The sequence below is a fragment of the Bos indicus x Bos taurus genome, chromosome 5 (assembly GCF_003369695.1).
Source record: "Bos indicus x Bos taurus breed Angus x Brahman F1 hybrid chromosome 5, Bos_hybrid_MaternalHap_v2.0, whole genome shotgun sequence".
NCBI lineage: Eukaryota > Metazoa > Chordata > Mammalia > Artiodactyla > Bovidae > Bos > Bos indicus x Bos taurus.
The window spans coordinates 52,715,547-52,736,135 of record NC_040080.1 but is presented as its reverse complement, the minus strand read 5'-3'; the positions used below and the strand labels follow the sequence as shown (position 1 = coordinate 52,736,135).

Genomic DNA, 20,589 nt, shown 5'->3' with positions numbered 1-20,589 from the left:
ACCCACTCATTCCTCACCACAGCCCTCTGGTGTGGGCACAACCAGCATCCATCCCCATTTTACAGATAAGGAAACTGGAGCTTTGTGATGTCCCCAGAGTCACAATCTACAGCAGCAAACCTTGTCTGTAAAATCGGAATGGCAAAAATTTTGCCTGTAGTGTCACATAACAGAGAAGGCAATGGCACCCCACTCCAGTACTCTTGCCTGGAAAATCCCATGGACAGAGGAGCCTGGTAGGCTGCAGTCCATGGGGTTGCAAAGAGCCAGACATGACTGGGCAACTTCACTTTCACTTTTCCTTTCATGCACTGGAGAAGGAAATGGCAACCCACTCCACTGTTCTTGCCTGGAGAATCCCAGGGACAGCGGAGCCTGGTGGGCTGCCATCTATGGGGTCGTACAGAGTCGGACACGACTGAAGCGACTTAGCAGCAGCAGTGTCATATAAAACACACAACTGCCATTCAACCAAACAATGGCATTTAGAGAAATGAAAACGTGTTCACACAAAAACCTGTACACAAAGGTTTACAGGCGCTTTATTTATCTGTCATGATCAAAAACTAGGAGCAACCTTGTAGCGAACTGTTCCGTATCTTGACCCATGCTGAATACACGAACCTGCATGTGATAAAACTGTGTAGAACGAAATACACACTCATAAGTAGAGTAAAACTAGGAGATTCTGAATAAGATCTGTGGGTTGTATCAATGTTGATACACTGGTTGTGATACTGTGCTGTTATTTTGCAAAATGTTGCCAGTGGGAGAAACAGGTTAAAGGTTATGCTAGATCTCCCTGTATTAATTCTTACAACTGCACAGGATACAATTATCACAACTGAAAACTTCAATTAAAAAGTCTTGCCTACCCATCAGGCTTGATGATCTTTTATATTCCTTTCACTTAAGATCTGCAATTCTCAATGTCTCAAAAGCCAATCTTCTTGTCACCCACACCACCTCAAAAATCCATGCAAAATTAAACTCTGAGCAAAGGAAAACTAAGACAACAAACCCTATTTCACAGAATTTTGCACTGCTGGTCACTTTGAGTTCCCTCAGAAAATTATCTTGTGTTCTTTCATGACTTCTGGACAAAAGATGGAAAATGTGATTCTACAAAATGTTCTCTCCACTAAATATTTTCTCCCTCTCTCTGCCATCTCCACTAGCACACATCCCCCCGCCCCAACACACACACACACAAAATATGAGTACAAAAATTTCTATTCTAAATCCTCCCTGAAGAAGCAGCACGCATGGATTATCATTGGCCCTTTACACCAGTTCCCAAATGATGAGCTGCTACTGCAAGGCAGGCGGGAAACAGGACAATGGCTGTGGGCCTGAGACAGACTCAAGATGAAGACTGCACCTTGGCCAGGTTTCTTAAACTTGAGTCTGGCCTCTCTCATCTATAGGATGAGGATGTGGCACCTCCTTCCTAGGTATGGGGAAGAATTCCGGGACACAATTTATGTGTCTGATATTAGTATTTACTGGGTCCTCTTTCTATTATCCGTGTTTCCCTTACCAACAATCAAATCAAGCTCATTTTCTGTTCATTTTCTGACCACAAAGAGGTCACGCCCTGGAACACCTCCTCGCTGAAGTTAGTAGATAACTCGGGACACTCCCAACCTGGATCCCTCTTATTACAAGTACGGCAAATCTTACCCTATCCTCTAAAACAAAGAAGGAAGATAAACCAGCCTCCGGACCCTGGGCACCTGCCCAGCAGCCGGAATCCAGGGTAACTCGCCGCCTGCTGGACTCCGGCGGTTACTATTATTGCTGTTTATTAATAACAATACCTAACGATGCGTGGCGGTGACCGTCTCCCAAAAGATGTGCGTGGAACCCCCCAGGAGGGTCCAAAGCGCTTTCGATGTGGATTTCTGGCTAAAAAATTCTCAGGAATTTATAAAGAGGCTTTCCCGACAGGAGAAAGGCAAGAGTTGTAAAGTTTCTCTGCAGGCGCGTTTTTCCGCGTTTCCCGGAATCGCACTGCAGAGGCGTTGTCGCCCGCGGTTTTGGTTGGGGACGACCGAGGGTGAGGATGGGGAGGTGGGGTCTGGCGGTCAGCAGCGGACCTCGCGGCTCCGAGGGTGCCGGCTTCCCGGATGGCCGCGTGGGACGGTACCTGGCGCCCCAGCCCGGCGGAGAGGGACCCCACACGTCCAGAGGGCTCGGGGGCCGCAACCCCACTCACCTTCCGTGCTTCTCTTCGCCTCCCGGTAGCGCTCCCATAGGTAGCGCTTCATGTCCGGGGCGGTCCCAGGTGCTGTGCACAAGGGCCGTGTGGGGCCCGTGCGCGACCGCCCCCGGGCCGCAGTCCGGCAACCATCCCGCAGGGCGGTCACTGCCCTTGCACCGGCTCCACGAGCCGCCGCTGTTACCGCCGCCGTGGCCATGCCTGCCGCCGCCCGGCCGCGAGTGGTGCCCCAAGGCCGGTGCTCCGCCGGCGCTCTGCCCAGCGGGCGGGCGGTCCCTGCGTCTGAGCACGTGGCGGCGCGGCCCGCCCCTCCGGCCGCCGCGGGGGCGGGGCCTCAGTTGGGGCGGAGTCCTGGAGGGGCGGGCCGGAGTCCTGGAGGGCCGGGCCGGGCCGGGCCGGGACCTGGGTGGGGCGGAGTCCTGGAGGGGCGGGCTGGGGCGGGACCTGGGTGGGGTGTCCTGGGGCAGGACGTATTTCGCCAGGCAGGGCAGCAGCTTCCAGACACCCGAGACCACTAGCGAAACATGCTACAGTCACTTCTTGATCGTGTGACGCGCAGAGGTGGCTGTGCGGTAGCGTGAACGTCCCATCAGCCGAGGTCACATGAAATGGAGTGACTCTTTGCTGGCCCTGGACCACGAGTCGGGATCCCGGCGCCCCATGGCGACCCCGCAGCACCTTCCTGTGACTGTCCCCCGACCCTGGCTGTACGGACAGCGCGCCTCTGGCCCTGACTCCAGGAGGCGACCTCTCTGCATTTATGACCTCCACGGCCTGGACCTCCCCTGGATCGTGGGGACGGGTCTGGGAGGTCCCGCGTCCCTGGCTTGGATCCTTCCGGTGCCACCGAGGAGCCAGCATCTGGGCCCAGGTCCCACACGTAGGCCGATGCGCCTGACGGACACCCCACCCCACCCCACCCCCCGCTGCATAGCCTGGCAGGCCAGTGCCCCCCGCCCCCCAACACACAAGATTTCTGGCTCGCGAGGGAAGCCCTCGGGACATCAGTCCCCCTGCTCCAGCAAACGCTCGCACGGCGCGGTGGATGGGTCTTCTCTCAGACCTACAAGTCTGCACCTGTTGTGTGCGTTACGGTTCCACCAAAGCCAAATAAACAGTAAACCTCACGACACGACGTTTCAGTGTCGACTGAATCAGACTTGGCCCCTGCGGGAAAGTCTGATGCGGCCCACCCAGAACCCAACTGAGAATCCCTGGACTGCGAGGGCTCGCCGAGCTACCCGGGGTTTCAGTGCAGTGCAAAGCAAACCACACTACCACCTGTGACATAGGTGGGGCACGATTTAAGACAAATAACCCAAAGCATTCCTGTATGCTTAAGTTGTGGGCTGAGGGGATCAATTGTTTTCATGGGAAAAGGTGGGCTCTGGGCTAGATCGTGACAGACAGTAATTACTATTCACTGAAGGCTTGCAATGTGCATTTTCTCATGCAGTCCTCTCAGAAATCCTAAAAAGTTGGCACTATAATTTCTCCCATCTTCTAAGTGATGAAACTGAGGTTAAGTGCAATAGTGCTGTTAAAGTCGCACAGCTAAGCCCATTCTTTCACTTGGATTCCTAATGTAATAGGTAGGATTTCGCTGGGTGATAAGCAAGAAGGAAGTCAATAATTAATCCTCAGCAGTTAACAGGTAATATCTTACAAATCACCGATAAAATGAGAGGCAATTAAAATGTTTAAGATAGATAAGGTATCAAATCTGTGGACTCTAGTACTTTAAACTAACTTTATGGTTTTAGTTTATTCCAATTTATGTCTTTCCTTATGTTACTTAAGAGATGCAGTGACAGCAATTATAAATTTTGTGTACATGAAACATTAATTCATAAATTCATAGACAAATGATAGTAAAAGTAACACAATTAGAACTTTAGAAACATTATCTCCACATATTTTTAGATATGGAACCCTGTGATATCAACAGTTTTCTACTTACCACAGAAATATGAATGACTTAAAAAGTGTTCTTTTTAGCTACAGTCAGTTACAATATTTCAAGGGGCTAAAAAATAAAAATAAAATCCCCGACCTTGATTATCACCAGAAAATATCTCATCGAAGAATTCTAAATAATGACAAGTCGAAAAAACTTACACAGAAGAGCCCATGAAAATCTTTATTAGTATCATTTGAGGTCTTCCATCAACTTTGTTTCAAACTGAGATCTTCTCTGCAAAAAACACTTGTGAGAAACTGAACTGTAATCTGGGCTATGAAAAAGCCACTTCTCTGAGATGAGCTCAGATACAGATTTCCAGGGATTATTTGCGCTAAGAGACTCTACCAGGGGATGCTGGTAATTTGCATTAATTAGGCCTTTTTCACTCTCACTTTTAGCTGACAAAATCTGTTGCCATGAAAGCTTTACTACACCATCCATTTTACCCAAAGGTAAAGTTTTAGAGGAATAATCTTTCTTTTTCTTCACTGCTGCTTTTTCCGGGCCATTCCATATTTCAACATTACTCTGTGTCTTCCATCGAGTCTTTTCCACAGCCGAAATGGAAACAATGGGTCTCAAGAGCTTTTTTCCTTGTCCTGAAGCATGTTTTGATTTATCTGAAATTGTCTCAGCCACCAAGTCCAAGCTTTTAGCCCCCTGTAGCTTATCTGCTTTGGTGCACATTGCTGAGCTCACCGTGTCTGAACTCTGAGCACTATGATAGTTTAATTTAAGCAAGTGCTCCAAAAATGAGGCGCCATGCCTAGGACCTTCAGAAGACTGCTGGCTCAAACCTTGAGGCCAATATCTCCTACCCCGAGTCCGCTCAATTTCCCTTAGAAGGCTGCAAAGGAATGAAAGTTGTCAAGAGGTCATTTACAGGACAAGAATAACCTGAAGTATACTTCTTGTTGAGACACAGAACAGAAACTCACTGTAGGATCCCAGGGATCGATGAATGAGAATATCCGAGGTAGGTGGCCCTTAAATCAAGTGATTTGTACAAATAGCCCACAGCCTCCATCATGACTTGATGACAGGAGTCACTTACCAGTAACTGACCTGCTAGATATTTGAAAATGAGAATATTAGAAATTTTTAAAAGACTCCTGGCTTCAAACATTTAAAGGGAATAAAAAGTATTCTTAAAAGTGGCACTGGAACATTACCTATTGTAGTATTTTTGCCAAAAACGTTTAACCTGAGTCTAATATCAGAAAACAATCAGATACAAATTCAAGACATACGGGACAGGGAGGGGAGGGTAAAAACTGACCTAGGCTCTTCAAAGATATCAATGTCAATGAAAGGCAAAACAAGTCCTACTAAAATGTTCTTAACTAAAGAAGGCAACCAAATGCAATGGAAGATCCTCAACAGAATTCTGGATCAAAAAATAAACAGCTATAAGGAACATTTAATGGGACACTCTGGAATATTTGCATATGAACTGTAAGTAAGATAACAGTCTTGTGTAATGGTTAAATTTCCTGTGTTTGATAATTCCCAGTGGCTCAGCAGGTAAAGAATCTGCCTGCAATACAGGTGACACAGGAGATGCAGGTTCAATCCCTGGGTCAGGAAGATCCCCTGGAGAAAGAAATGGCACCCCACACCAGTATCCTTGCCTTAAAAGTCCTATGGACAGAAGAGTCTGGCGGTCTACAGTCCAAAGGGTCTTGGAAGAGTAGGACAGGACTGAGCCACTAAGCAAGCAAGAACTTCCCTGGTGGCTCAGACAGTAAACGATCCACCAGCATGCGGGAGACCTGGCTTTGATCCCTGGGCTGGGAAGATCCCCTGGAAAAGGGAAAGGCAACCCACTGCAGTATTCTGGCCTGGAGAATTCCATGGACAGAGCCTAGTGGGCCACAGTCCATGGGATCACAGAGTCAGACACAACTGAGTGACTTTTACTTATGTATGGGAATGTCCTATTCTCAGAAGACACATGCTGAAGTATTTAGAAATAAAAATGTCACATCTGTAACTAACTTTCAAATAATCCAGAAAATACATATATATTTGTGTGTATGTGAAAGGAAAAATACAAATGTGACCAGAATGTTAACAATTAGTGATCACAGATGGAGTATGTAGGTGTTCATTACACAGTGCCCTCTGCCATTGTCAACAATTAATATAATTCTCTAAAATATGTGAAAAGTAAAAAAAAAAAATTAGTCAATTTGCAAGTGGTGCTCATTTATTCATTTTACCCATTTACAAGACTGCTTTTAAGGGGCTAAATTGATATTGTTGATTACAAACATAATGTAAGGCCAGTGCCTGTAGGGCACATTTTTATTCTAAATACTTCAGCATTTTTATTTCTAAATACTTCAGCATGTGTCTTCTGAGAATAGGACATTTCCCTACATAAGTGAAAGTCACTCAGTTGTGTCTGACTCTTTGTCATCCCATGGACTGTAGCCCACTAGGCTCTGTCCATGGAATTCTTCCAGGCCAGAATACTGCAGTGGGTTGCCTTATCTGGATACTTGATAAGAGACTGAAAGTGAAAAAGTGTTAGTCACTTAGTCATGTCTGACTCTTTGAGACCCCATGCACTGTAGCCTGCCAGGCTCTTCTATCCAAATAATTCTCCAAGCAAGAATACTGGAATGGATAGCCATTCCCCTCTCCAGGGGATCTCCCTGACCCAGCGATCAAACCCAGGTCTCCTGCATTGCAGGCAGATTCTTTACTGTCTGAGTCACCAGGGAAACCCAATACAAGACTATTGAGTATTTAAGGGTAAAAAATACTGACAGATGGCCTAGCCAGCATCCCTGTATTAATACTAATAACAATAAACACTGCAATTTATGTAATTACCATCTATCCAGTGTGTGTAATCCTATAAGGTACAAACTATCATCACTTGTCTTTTTTTTTGTCATTATTAATGTAGCTCAGTCGGTAAAGAATCTGCCTGCAGTGCAAGAGACCCAGCTTCGATCCCTGGGGTGGGAAGATCCCCCAGAGAAGGAAATGGCAATCCACTCCAGTATCCTTGCCTGGAAAATCTCATGGACAGAGGAGCCTGGTGGGCTGCAGTCCATGGGGTCGCAAAGAGTCAGGCACGACTGAGCAGCTAACACTAACATTAACACTCTCTTTAACAGGACACACATCCACAGGATTCAAAGATGAAAACGTATAAAGATGTGAAATAAAAAGCATCTCTCCCATCTTGGTCCCCATCTGTGCAGTCTTCTCCAAAAACAGGTGTTCTTTCAAAGAATATTTTGTGCATGTCACTGGCTTTTAAAGATGAGAAAACTGAAACAGGTCTAGTCATTCACTCCGGTTTGTGGTCAAATGGACAGACATTGGGGCAGCCTCATCCACCAGCCCATGCCCCTGACTCTATGTGAGGCCCCCTCTTCCCCACTCCTGGACTGACCTTCTGCATATCTGCACTGTGACTGTCTGCAGAGAGGTTCTCTCTGTAGCTCTGCTGCAGGGGTCATAGCACAGATCTCACAGTGCTTCTGCTGCTAATAGGGAGTTTCAGCTGTTGGCTCCACTTAGCAATCAATGGCTATTTTTCTTCTTTGGGAATTATTTTCATGACCCTCTATGAGGTTCTCAGTTGCCCCAACAAAGCTCAGCAGAAAGCACTTGCAAATTTCCCTGCTCAGGATGACCACGTTGTATTGGCCATGCGTGCGTGAGTGCTAAATCGCTTCAATCCTGTCCGACTCTTTGCAACCCTACTGACTATAGCCTGCCAGGTTCCTCTGTTCATGGGTTTCTCTAGGCAAGAATACTGGAGTGAGGTGCCATGCCCTTCTCCAGGTGGTCTTCCCAACCCAGGGATCAAACCTGCATCTCTTCCGTCTCCTGCATTGGCAGGCAGGTTCTTTACCACTAGCACCACCTGGGCCTGAACACGCCTTAAAAGGTCAAGTAGAAAAGCACAGAGCCAGAACGTCTCAGGTGCTGGCAGCTGAGCAAGAACTCATTCCTAGAGTTCCTGCGGATGCTGATAACCAGCACGCAGACTGTTCCTTCTGCCCGAAGGCCCTTTAAGAGGTTCTGACTTGCTGGGAGGTTGAAACTGTCCCCCAGACCAGCTGCTGATGCCCCTGACACACTCTTTCATGCCTGTGCTCCCCACACTCCCTTTTGGCCACACACTTCGGCTCCTCAGGCCCCTTTACCCTTATGACCCATCTGGACCTGAATCGACAGCTTTGACCTCAGAACATTTTTAAATGCAACCTATCTCTTTCTGGCAGCAAGCAGAGTAGTTGCCAGGAGTGGACATTCTTAGCTCAGGCCCAACCACAGTTCACCCCATCTTCCCCCAGGGGTGGTACCAACTGGACAGCACTATCCAGCTCGGTCAGTCCTTTCAATCCAAGTAAGAAGAAAGACCGGGATGAGTTCATTTGCATACAAAAGAGGTCACTGAACCTCCTGCCTACTTCAAATTTCCATTCTGGGGATCTCCCTGGTGGTCCAGCGGCTAAGACTCCAGGTCCTCAATGTAAGGGGTCCAGATTCGATCTCTGGTCAGGGAACTAGATTCCACATGCCACAACTAAGAGTTTGCATTGCCACTGCAAAGATGGAAGACCCCAACTGCTGCAACTAAGACTCAGGACAGCCGAATTAACTAATTTATTAATTTAAAAAATTTTTCATTCTGGATGGGGAGGGAACCTAACTTTCATTGCAGACTCTGTTGGTCGTTTTACATACAGCATCTCATTAAGTCTTCAGAATAACCCTGTGGGCAGAGATGATCATCCTCTTTCTGCCATTAGACAATTGAGACTCAGAGAGCTCGTGTCCACAAGCTCAGAAAATAGCAGAACTGGGATTTAAACCCAGGTCCCGAGATCCAAGGACCATAACTTCTAGAAAAGGGAAAAGAGAACATTCTTCTCCCTCTCACATTGGTTCCTTAGGAGATTTTCTGTAAAACCACAACCAGGAAGGAAGCATCCGTTACCTTTTCCACTGCGTACCTCCCAGCCACATCTGCCCTGTTTCCAAGGGAGAGTGAATTGGGGATGGGAGTGACGGAAGGTCCTAGGACCTAGCTTCCTTGAGAATCTGTTCTTGTATTTTAAACAATAAATTTTCCTAGTTCCCCCACCTTTTTTTCAGTGCTTAATAGTAAAAAATAAAGTGGCATCATTATTATTTTAGTATTTCCTCTGGAAATACATCTTTAGTATTTCCTCTGGAAAAAGAAAGTAAGATACCTTCTCCAAAGGCAGTCCTCTGTCTTTTTAAGTAATCTTCTAAGGTACAACTTCTTCTAACCTTTAGTCTACTGAAATTTAAGCCTGTTCCTCTTGCTTCATATGGCTGGATGGCATCACTGACTAGATGGACGTGAGTCTGAGTGAACTCCAGGAGTTGGTGATGGACAGGGAGGCCTGGCATTGCTGCGATTCATGGGGTCGCAAAGAGTCGGACACGACTGAGCAACTGAACTAAACTGAACTAACTGAATAGGTAGATTTTTATACTGCCAGTCCTGTGTTCATTTCCTCCCCAGGGCACACAACTATAATTTAGGCTGCTGTCACCAGGTAACAAGCGAAATTGCAGGGGTTTGTGGAGAGCCTCAGGAAGTTTTCCCTGAATGAGTACAGCCTATGGACCCTGCCCACCAACGAGCTTCCCCACTGTGCTTGGAGCAAATAGTTAAGAAGTGGAAACAATCACAGCCTATATTCTCTATCCAGAAGACAGGCTGCCGACATGTAATGAGAAAGGAGAATTATGCAGGATTTCAAGGTTCTCTGTTTACACGTTCCTTTTGTTTCATAAGTATGACTAGGCACAGTTGGGCCCATGTAAGTATGACTAAAGTTTGTTAGAAGTCTTTCCATTTGAGAAATGAAGCTTGTTGACTCCTCCTTTCAATAAATGTGTGTCTATAAACAGACTAGGGAGGGGAAAAGTTGTCGATCATTGTCCCAAATGAAGTAATAAAAGCTTGCAATGGGATGTTTCCTTGCACTGTATTTCCACCCTATGCTGCTGCTGCTGCTAAGTCGCTTCCAGGCAAGAGTACTGGAGTGGGGTGCCATTGCCTTCTCCGTTTCCACCCTCTAGAAAACAATAAAAAGTTATGGGGATGTGGGGGTGGGGGAGGGGAGTGGATCTTTCCCTTTACCCTCCCCACTAAGGCCACTGGCTAGTCTGCTCAGAGGGACCTGGAAGCAGATGGCGGGCAGCGCCCTCTATCTTCTGCCCCAAGTACAGAGGGAACTCACTCTTCCAATTCAAGGGGCTGGGCCTCTGCAGACCCTATCTCTGGGGAGAAGGAACAGATGCATTGTTCTCTTTTACACAGCTTTTGTTCCTATCACTCTACCAAAATTTATGGTTCCCTATGACCATTCTTGGAGAAGGCAATGGCACCCCACTCCAGTACTCTTGCCTGGAAAATCCCATGGATGGAGGAGCCTGGAAGGCTGCAGTCCATGGGGTCACTGAGGGTCGGACACGACTGAGCAACTTCACTTTCACTTTTCACTTTCATGCATTGGAGAAGGAAATGGCAACCCACTCCAGTATTCTTGCCTGGAGAATCCCAGGGACAGGGGAGCCTGGTGAGCTGCCGTCTATGGGGTTGCACATAGTCGGACACGACTGAAGCAACTTAGTAGCAGTAGCAGCAGCAGCATGACCATTCTGCTGCTAAATGCAATGGTGTGTCTTAGATCTGGTGGTCAGTTCTCAGCCCCCTCCTTTCTTGGCATCCATGATTTTACTGATTCTCTGCTACCTCTAGAGCCATTCCTCACTTCTCGCTACAACACTTTCCTCAGCCCCTTTCTTTTTTTTCCACTTTATTTTTTTAATTGAAAGATAATTGCTTTACAGAATTTTGTGGTTTTCTCATCCCAGGGAGCCTAGCTTGCCCCCCTGAAGGCCTGGGGTCTTCTGCTGTCACCTAAAGGTTGTTTTGTAGAAGTTATTCCATATCTTGAGTTTTTGATGTGTCTGTGGGGAGGCTGGTGATCTCTCTGTCTTACTCCTCCACCATTTTCTTCCGTCTCTTTGGCCCATCTCCTAAGTTCTGTCTCCTGCCATCTTCTTGTCTTATATTCTTCTTGGCTCTTTCAACTCTTCTACAGGGTTTGCCCATCACCTGCGTACTAAGGACTTCTAAAGGTTTTTCTCCATTTCAGTCTGCTAGCTTCTAAGCACCATATTCTGCCTACTGAACATCTCCACTCAGATAAGAGATTCAAGTTCAACAGGCCCTAAATTAGCTCATCGTGGCTCCCATTCCACCTCTCAACTTTGTGCTTCCTGCCTTGGAATGCCCACAGCTCCAGCCACCCAGCTGCACTGGCCATGGATATAGCCATAAACTGGAGAAGGCCTCTGACTAGTCCCTTTCCCTCACCTGCTATATACCACATCAGGCACTGAGCCCTGTAGGATTTACCTACTAAATCACAAATACACGCTTTTCTATTTATCTTGGCCCTCTCTTAGTGAACACAGGAGAGTTTCCATTCTCCTCTTGATCAATTCCATCCTCTATTCAGCCTTGAGAGTGCTGGATCTAAAATGCAAAATCTAGGGACTTCTGTGGTGGTTCAGTGACTAAGACTCCAGGCTCCCAATGCAAGGGGGTGGGGTTCAATCTATGGTCAGGGAAATAGATCCCACATGCCACAACTAAGACCCAGCACAGCCAAATAAATAAAAATAAATAAATACTTTTTAAAAATAGGTAAGATTCTTCCCCATAAGACCACAAACTCCCAGACCCCAAAAACAGTAGAAAGAGTTCAGAATTTCAGGTCAGGTGCCTGGGTTCCAAGTAATAAGTCTACTGCTTACTAGCTGCAAAGTTCTGGAATGTCACTTGGTCTTTCTGAGCCTCGAGGATTCTACAATAATATCTAACTGATAAGATGCTCTGATAAGCTGTATTGGGATAAGTCATATGAAATATCTTCTATTTCCTCAGCTTTAAAATTGCTGAGTCATATCTAGAGTCCGTTTCAGGTTTAAAAGTTTAAGCTTATAAGGGATATTTGACATTCTCTTGCAACCAAGAGCATTTACAAATATACAACCATTGTATTGTATAGTATATAATATGTTATTGTACTGTATAACAATAATGTTAAAAATCATTCAACATATATAACATGTAAAAAAGAAGCTCTGCTAACAGACATAAACTGGATTGCTGGATTAACCAAGGGCCCTCTATTTCCTCTGCAGGACTTTCCACTCGATGCCGAGGACACATTAAAAGCCTGCATCTACAGGGCTCATCTCCACTGTGCTAGCATGCTTCTGCTCCTAACTGTGCAATTCTAACATAAACAGGACTCAACTGCATTTGTTAAGTCAGTTCACTTCAGTTGCTCAGTCATGTCCAACTCTTTGCAACCCCATGGACTGCAGCACACCAGGCTTCTCTGTCCATCAGAAACTCCCAGAGCTTGCTGAAACTCATTTCCATTGAGTCATTGACACCATCCAACCATCTCATCCTCTGTCCTCCCCTTCTCCTCCTGCATTTATTCTTTCCCAGCATCACATCTTTTCCAATGAGTCAGTTCTTCGCATCACGTGGCCAAAGTATTGGAGTTTCAGCTTCAGCATCAGTCCTTCCAATGAACACCCAGGACTGATCTCCTTTAGGATGGACTGGTTGGATCTCCTTGCTGTCCAAGGGACTCTCAAGAGTCTTCTCCAACACCACAGTTCAAAACCATCAGTTCTTCGGCACTCAGTTTTCTTTATGGCCCAACTCTCACATCCATACATGACCACTGGAAAAACCATACCTTTGACTAGACGGACCTTTGCCGGCAAAGTAATGTCTCTGCTTTTTTTTTTTTTTTTTTTTTATTGAAGGATAATTGCTTTACAGAATTTTGCTGTTTTGTCAAACCTCAATATGAATCAGCCATAGGTATACATATATCCCCTCCCTTTTGAACCTCCCTCCCATCTCCCTCCCCATCCCACCCCTCTAGGTTGATACAGAGCACCTGTTTGAGTTTCCTGAGCCATATAGCAAATTCTCATTGGCTATCTATTTTACATATGGTAATGTAAGTTTCCATGTTACTCTTCCCATACATCTCACCCTCTCCTTACCTCTCTCCATGTCCATAAATCTATTCTCTATGTCTGTTTCTCCACTGCTGCCCTGTAAATAAATTCTTCAGTACCATTTTTCTAGATTCCATATATGTGTGTTAGAATACGGTATTTATTGTTCTCTTTCTGACTCACCTCACTCTGTATAATAGGTTCTAGGTTCATCTACCTCATTAGAACTGACTCAAATATGTTCCTTTTTATGGCTGAGTAATATTGCATTGTGTCTATATACCACAACTTCTTTATCCATTCATCTGTTGATGGATATCTAGGTTGCTTCCATGTTCTAGCTATTGTAAATAGTGCTGCAATGAATAATGGGATACATATGTCTCATTCAATTTTGGTTTCCTCAGGGTACATGCCTAGGAGTGGGATTGCTGGGTCATATGGTGGTTTTATTCCTAGTTTTTTAAGGAATCTCTATACTGTCTTTCATAGTGGCTGTATCAGTTTACATTCCCACCAACAGTGCAAGAATGTTCCCTTTTCTCCACACCCTCTCCAGCATTTATTGTCTGTAGACTTTATGATGAGGGCCATTCTGACTGGTGTGAGGTGATATCTCATTGTACTTTTGATTTGCCTTTCTCTAATAAAGAACGATGTTGAGCATCTTTTCATGTGTTAGCCTTCTGTATGTCTTCTTTGGAGAAATGTCTGTTTAGGTCTTTTTCCCACTTTTTGATTGGGTTGTTTGTTTTTCTGGTATTGAGTTGTATGAGCTGCTTGTATATTTTGGAAATTAATCCTTTGTCAGTTGTTTCACTTGCTATTATTTTCTCCCATTCTGAGAGTTGTCTTTTCACCTTGTTTATAGTTTCCTTTGCTATGCAAAAGCTTTTAAGTTTAATCAGGTCCCACTTGTTTATTTTTGTTTTTATTTCCATTACTCTAGGAGGTGGGTGGTAGAGGATCTTGCTTTGATTTATGTCATTGAGTGTTCTGCCTATGTTTTCCTCTAAGAGTTTTATAGTTTCTGGTCTTACATTTAGGTCTTTAATCCATTTTGAGTTTATCTGTGTGTATTGTGTTAGGAAGTGTTCTAATTTCATTCTTTTACATGTAGCTGTCCAGTTTTCCCAGCACCATTTATTGAAGAGGCTGTCTTTGCCTCATTGTATATTCTTGCCTCCTTTGTCAAAAATAGCCCATAAATGCATGGGCTTATTTCTGGGCTTTCTATCTTGTTCCATTGGCCTATATTTCTGTTTTTGTGCCAGTACCACACTGTCTTGATGACTGTAACTTTGTAGTATAATCTGAAGTCAGGAAGCTTGATTCCCCCAGCTCCATTCTTCCTTATCAAGACTGCTTTGGCTATTTGGAGTCTTTTGTGTTTCTATATGAGTTGTGAAATTTTTTGTTCTAGTTCTGTGAAAAATGCCATTGGTAATTTGATAGGGATCACATTGAATCTGTAGATTGCATTTGGTAGTATAGTCATTTTCACAATATTGATTCTTCCTACCCAGGAACATGGACTATCTCTCCATCTGTTTATGTCATCTTTGATTTCTTTCATTAGTATCTTATAATTTTCTGTGTATAGTTCTTTTGTCTCTTTAGGTAAGTTTATTCCTAGATATTTAATTGTTTTTGTTACAATGGTGAATGGGATTGATTCCTTAATTGCTCTTTCTGATTTTTAATTGTTTATAGAAATGCAAGTGATTTCTGTGTATTGATTTTGTATCCTGCAACTTTGCTAATTCACTGATTAGCTCTAGCAATTTTCTGATACTATCTTTAAGGTCTTCTATATACAGTATCGTGTCATCTGCAAACAGTGAGAGCTTTACTTCTTTTCCAATCTGGATTCCTTTTATTCCTTTTTCTTCTCTGATTGCTGTAGCTAGGACTTCCAGAACTACGTTGAATAACAGTGGCAAAAGTGGACACTCTTCTTCTGTTCCTGATCTTAGTGGGAATGCTTTAAGTTTCTCACCATTGAGAATAATGTTTGCTGTAGGCTTATCAAATATGGCCTTTACTCAGTTGAGATAGGTTCCTTCTATGCCCATTTTTTGAAGAGTTTTAAACATAAATGGGTGCTGAATTTTGTCAAAGGCTTTTTCTGCATCTATTGAGATGATCATATGGTTTTTATCTTTCAATTTGTTAATATGGTATATCACATTGATTTATTTTCATATATTGAAGAATCCTTGCATCCCTGAATAAACCCAAATTGATCATGGGTTTTTTGATGTGTTGCTGAATTCTATTTGCTAGAATTTTGTTGCGTCTATGTTCATCAGTGATACTGGGCTGTAGTTTTCTTTTTCTGTGTTGTGTTTGTCTGGTTTTGGTATCAGGGTGATGGTGGCCTCATAGTTTGGAAGTGTTCCTTCTTCTGCAATTTTTTGAAAGAGTTTTAGAAGGATAGGCATTAGCTCTTCTCTAAATGTTTAATAGAATTCTCCTGTGAAGCCATCTGGTCCTGTACTTTTGTGTTGGAGATTTTTGATCAGAGCTTCAATTTCAGAGTTGTTCATAATTTATATTTCTTCCTGGTTCAGTCTTGAAAGATTGAACTTTTCTAAGAATCTATCCATTTCTTCCAGGTTATCTATTTTATTGCCATATAGTTGTTCATAATAGTCTCTTATAATCCTTTGTATTTCTGCACTGTCTGTTGTAACCTCTCTTTTTTCATTTCTAATTTTGTTGATTTGATTCTTCTCTCTTTTTTTCTTGATGAGTCTGGCTAAGGATTTGTCAATTTTGTTTATCTTCTCAAAGAACCAGCTTTTAGAGTTTTATTCATCTTTACTATTGTTTCTTTCATTTCTTTTTCATTTATTTCTGCTCGGATCTTTATGATTTCTTTCCTTCTACTAATTCTGCTTTTTAATATGCTGTCTAGGTTGGTCATAGCTTTTCTTCCAAGGAGCAAGCATCTTTTTGTTTCATGGCTGCAGTCACCATCCACAGTGATTTTGGAGCCCCAGAAAAGAAAGTTTGTCACCTTTTCCATTGTTTCCCACCTATTTGCCATGAAGTGATGGGACCGGAAACCATGATCTTAGTTTTCTGAACGTTGAGCCAGCCTTTTCACTCTCCTGTTTCACCTTCATCAAGAGGGTCTTTAGTTCCTCTTCACTTTCTGCCGTAAAGGTGGTATCACCCTTATTTGTTAGTCTAATTTTGGTAATTGACCTAAATATGGTACACACTAGTAACATAAGACTGTGAAGTGAAAGAGAGCTGTTTTCTATGAAAAATAGTCTGAATGTTTTGGAATTATGAACAAGAAAACCGTAAAAGATTGAAGGCAGAAAAAGTCAACCGTTGAAAGGATCCTGCCCAGAAGTATCATAACTGCCTGAAGTTCTCATCCTCCAGAAACCAAAACTAAAAACTGTGGATGAGGCATTTTGAGAGATATGACATTCAATTCCAATCAGAGGACCCATTAAAAACAAAGATCTAACTTCGAATTTTAAAGTTGAGGCAAAGAATTACATGTATATGTTTAAGTTAAAATGAAAATGTAAAGTTTGTCTGATTCAGGGACCTCCTGCTAGCAAGAAGGGGACTCTGGCTGAGCCAAGCATTTTAAAATCAAATGAGAAAAAGAGGACTGACTCACCCCATTGAAAGTCACCCACTAGCGCCTTTGTTTAAGCTCTTCCAAGTATGACTGAGATACTTGGCATTTCTTCTGTAAAAGATTCCCAGAGAGAGGGGAATAACAGAATGTTCATCTACCATACTTCATCCAAAATACACAATTCCATATACAACACTCACTAGGACAGAATGGAACATGAAAGCCACAGTTGTTTTTTCCTCCCACTGAAATGATTTCTCAATATGTGGATGTAAACATTTGTAAGAGAAGAAGAATTAAAGAAAAAAAGATTGTTCTGTGTCAAAGGTGGCAGAAAACAATCACAAAAACCCTCTCTCCATGTCCGGGTTTGTCTTAAGTGTCTAGGACTAGCAGTTTTAGGAGATTAAGGTTTGTTCTTGAAACTGGATCAAAGTGGAGAGGAGAAGAGCTATAATAGAAATATTGAACATAAAGAGATTTCATTTTTGAATAAGTGCCTCATGAAAATGTGATCAGAAGAAGAAATAAACCTGAGGATTATCACCCTCTCAGGAACCCACCGTTTTACTATGTCATTTGCATGCTTAGTCACAGTCTTGTCCAACTTTCTGCGACCCTATGGACTGTAGCCCGCCAGGTTCCCCTGTCCATGGGATTTCCCAGACAAGAATACTGGAGTGGGTTACCATTTCCTCCTCCAGGGAATCTTCCCAACCCAGGAACTGAATCTGTGTCTCTTATGTCTCCTACATTGGCATGTGGGTTCCTTACCACTACTGCCACCCGGGAAGCCAATTTCTTTTCCAATATGTGCTCAGTATAATCTCATGTATAAAATTGTCATGAGCATAATTAAAACATGAATGATCATTGCTGGATGCCCACTATTTTTATACCCCTTGGAAGATTATACTGTAGCCTATACATTGATTAAATGTAATAAAAGACTAAGGAAGATGCAGGTGCCAAGACTTTCAAGCTAGTAATTATCATCATTAATCTATAATCCAAACTGATATCTAAAATGTCCCCTAAAGATTATTGTTCTCAATAGGCTAAAATATAATTACAGTCACTTCTTTTAATGTTGTTATCCTGGAGCAGAGCCATCACTTCTATAGGAAAGCCAGGCAAATTGTGTAACCCCCCAGAAAGAAGCTGTCTATCCACTTCCCTCACACTTCCTGTACTGATAAGAGCACAGTGATAGACCCACACAGCTAGTACTCTTTCTGATGCTTTGAAGATACAAGGAATAAATGACAAGACTCTTGCCCCTGGCAGTTCACAGTCTGTTTGAAAGGTCAAAATACTCACAGAAATAGAAATGGGGTCAAAAATGGGTTCTTTGAGCTCCTTCATGACACTGGACATATAAGACGATTTGAGCATCTTGTGTGAGAAATCTCTGGTGATGACGATGCTGGAGGAATGCAGGACTCTAGGTTCCTAATACTCCCTGGCTTTGCAAAAACCCTGCAGCTCTTAAGGCAACATCCCAAGTCACTGACCCAGCCCTCAGGGCCTGTGACACCTCTCTGGTATCCCCCTAGTGCACCCTCTCCCCTCTACATTAGTTTCTGCATCCCAGCCCCATTGGTCCTTTTTGTTCCTTCCCAATTTGCAAATTCTGTCCTCACTATCTAGATGACTCCTTTCCCTTCCCACCACTTACCAAGCAAGTCCTCCTCCTCCAGATTCAGTTTCAGCATCACTTCCTAAGAAGCACCCTCCACCCATGCCCCTCCATCTAACAGATCGAGGTCCCCCGTTAGTACTTGTACTTTGCCATGATAGCACTTTGCCAAATTGTAGCCCAACCATTGTGTGTTTAGCTATCCAACCGCCATCTCTATTGTGGCATTTTCCACAATTGCAGCTAAACAGTCTTGTATTTATTAATGGTTGTGTGACAGCTTGTTGGCCTCAATGTGAGCTCAGTGAAGATAGTGTGGGTCTACCTGTCCTTCTCACTGCTCTGTCTCCAGGAATTAAAACAGAGATTGTCATCTAACAATCTCACTGGCCAAACTCTACTCAGGCTCTCTGAGCTTTTTCAAGTAGGCTTGACTTTGGGGCTTCTATGTTCATCTCTATAGAGTCCAATTCTTCCAATCAGGAAGAATCCTGCTAAGTAAGTTTAGCCCTCCTCCAACCTGATCACCCTTGGTATCTAGGCAGATTTCTCACCTTCCACCACTTGCCAGGTGATGTCTGAAGCCAAGCCTGGCTTCATGCTTGGATAGAGGAGCCTAGTGGGCTACAGTCCATGGGGGTCTCAAAGAGTCGGACACAACTGAAGCGACTTGGCATACAAGAAAGCATCATATACCATAGTTCTCTTTTTTCCTCAATGAAACAACTCTTAAAGAGGATTGCTTTGATGACTAATGTTCAGTAACACTTTTACTACAGAGGCCTCTTGACTTCTTTAAAAATGACTAGTGATGAATCCCAGCCACATGTGGCTCTGGCTTCCTTCTTATTTTATGGAGTCCCTTGGGCACACTCCCTGTAGATAGGCTTTTTTCATTAAAGGTAGATCAAGGGGATCACTGGGGCTTCCCTGATGGCTCCAGATGGTAAAGTATCTGCCTGCAATGCAGGAGATCCAGGTTTGATCCCTGGGTTGGGAAGAACTCATGGAGAAGGGAACAGCTACCCACTCCAGTATTGTTGCCTACAGAATTTCATGGATAGAGGAGCCTGGTGGACTATGGTTCAAAGGGTCACAGAGTCAGACACAACTGAGCGACTCACACTTTCACTTTCTCAAGGGGATCACACTATGCCACCCCAAAGTAGGCCATGCTGACATGGGACATATTATGAGCCGAGTTATTTGAGTTCCTAGGATCCCTTCTGTGCCTGAAACCAGAGCCTGTCACAAGGACTCAAGTGTTGTAAGTCCCCTCCCTGGGGCAACAGGAAGCCAGCACCACACCCAGCCAGACATTGTCACAAACTGCCATATCATCTATTCTTCTAAGGATCTATTTATGCTTCCAAAGAGTCATCTGCCCTCCCATGAGTGCCCTTTCCCTGCCTCCCTCTCCCCTAAGTTAGTACACAGATCGCAAGTTCAAGCCACCTCTTGGAGTTGTCATTCCTGAGTGTGTGTGCAAGTGAAATAAACTTCTGTTTGATTTTTCTCTTGTTAATCAATCTTTTAGCTTCCCTGGTGGCTCAGCTGGTAAAGAATCTTCCTGCAATGCAGGAGACCGGGGTCCAATCCCTGGGTTGGGAAGATCCACTGAAGAAGGGAATGGCTACCCACGCCAGTATTCTGGCCTGGAGAATTCCATGGACTGTACAGTCCATGGGGTCGCAAAGAGTCAGACACAACTGAACAACTTTCAGTTCACTTCACCTCAATCAATCTTTGCTGAGGCTAATTTTACAGGGCCCCACCAGGAGAACCTAGGAGGGTAAAGGAAAAAAAATTTTTCTCCTTTAGAGTTTTGGTGACAAACGTGGAATTCTATCATCCAGGGCTCCTTACTAGGTCCAAAAGCTGCAATTTAGAGATCCTGGGCCTCTGACAAAAGCCTGTTGAAGACAATATTTCTTAACAAAATAGGGTCTCAAATTTCTGCCCACAGAGTCAGGTGGAATTAGGGTGGCGAAAGTCAGTCTTTTCAATTTAATTTTCAAGCTCAGCCAGGGACCCTGAGAGGATGGAGGAAAAGTTTTTCTACCTCCACGTAGGAAAACCAAAAATATGTCAAA

General features: G+C 44.0%; 2 protein-coding genes across 3 annotated transcripts in view; both read right to left on the bottom strand.

The window, feature by feature from the left end:
• Positions 1-2,500, bottom strand: part of NT5DC3 (5'-nucleotidase domain containing 3) — a 64,464-nt gene extending 61,964 nt beyond the window's left edge. The window contains exon 1 of one of the 2 annotated variants that reach the window (XM_027541953.1): positions 2,219-2,500. In XM_027541953.1, coding sequence (XP_027397754.1) covers positions 2,219-2,420 — 202 coding nt within the window. In that variant the 5' untranslated portion in view covers positions 2,421-2,500. The remainder of the gene's footprint in view (positions 1-2,218) is intronic. The other variant, XM_027541954.1, reaches the window with a different exon arrangement.
• Positions 2,501-4,347: 1,847 nt separating this feature from the next.
• Positions 4,348-20,589, bottom strand: part of LOC113892722 (putative tetratricopeptide repeat protein 41) — an 82,342-nt gene continuing 66,100 nt past the window's right edge. The window contains exons 12-13 of the mRNA XM_027541951.1: positions 5,123-5,252; positions 4,348-5,031 (exon numbers count right to left, since the gene is read on the bottom strand). Of these exons, the coding sequence (XP_027397752.1) occupies positions 4,371-5,031; positions 5,123-5,252 (791 nt within the window). The 3' untranslated portion in view covers positions 4,348-4,370. The remainder of the gene's footprint in view (positions 5,032-5,122; positions 5,253-20,589) is intronic.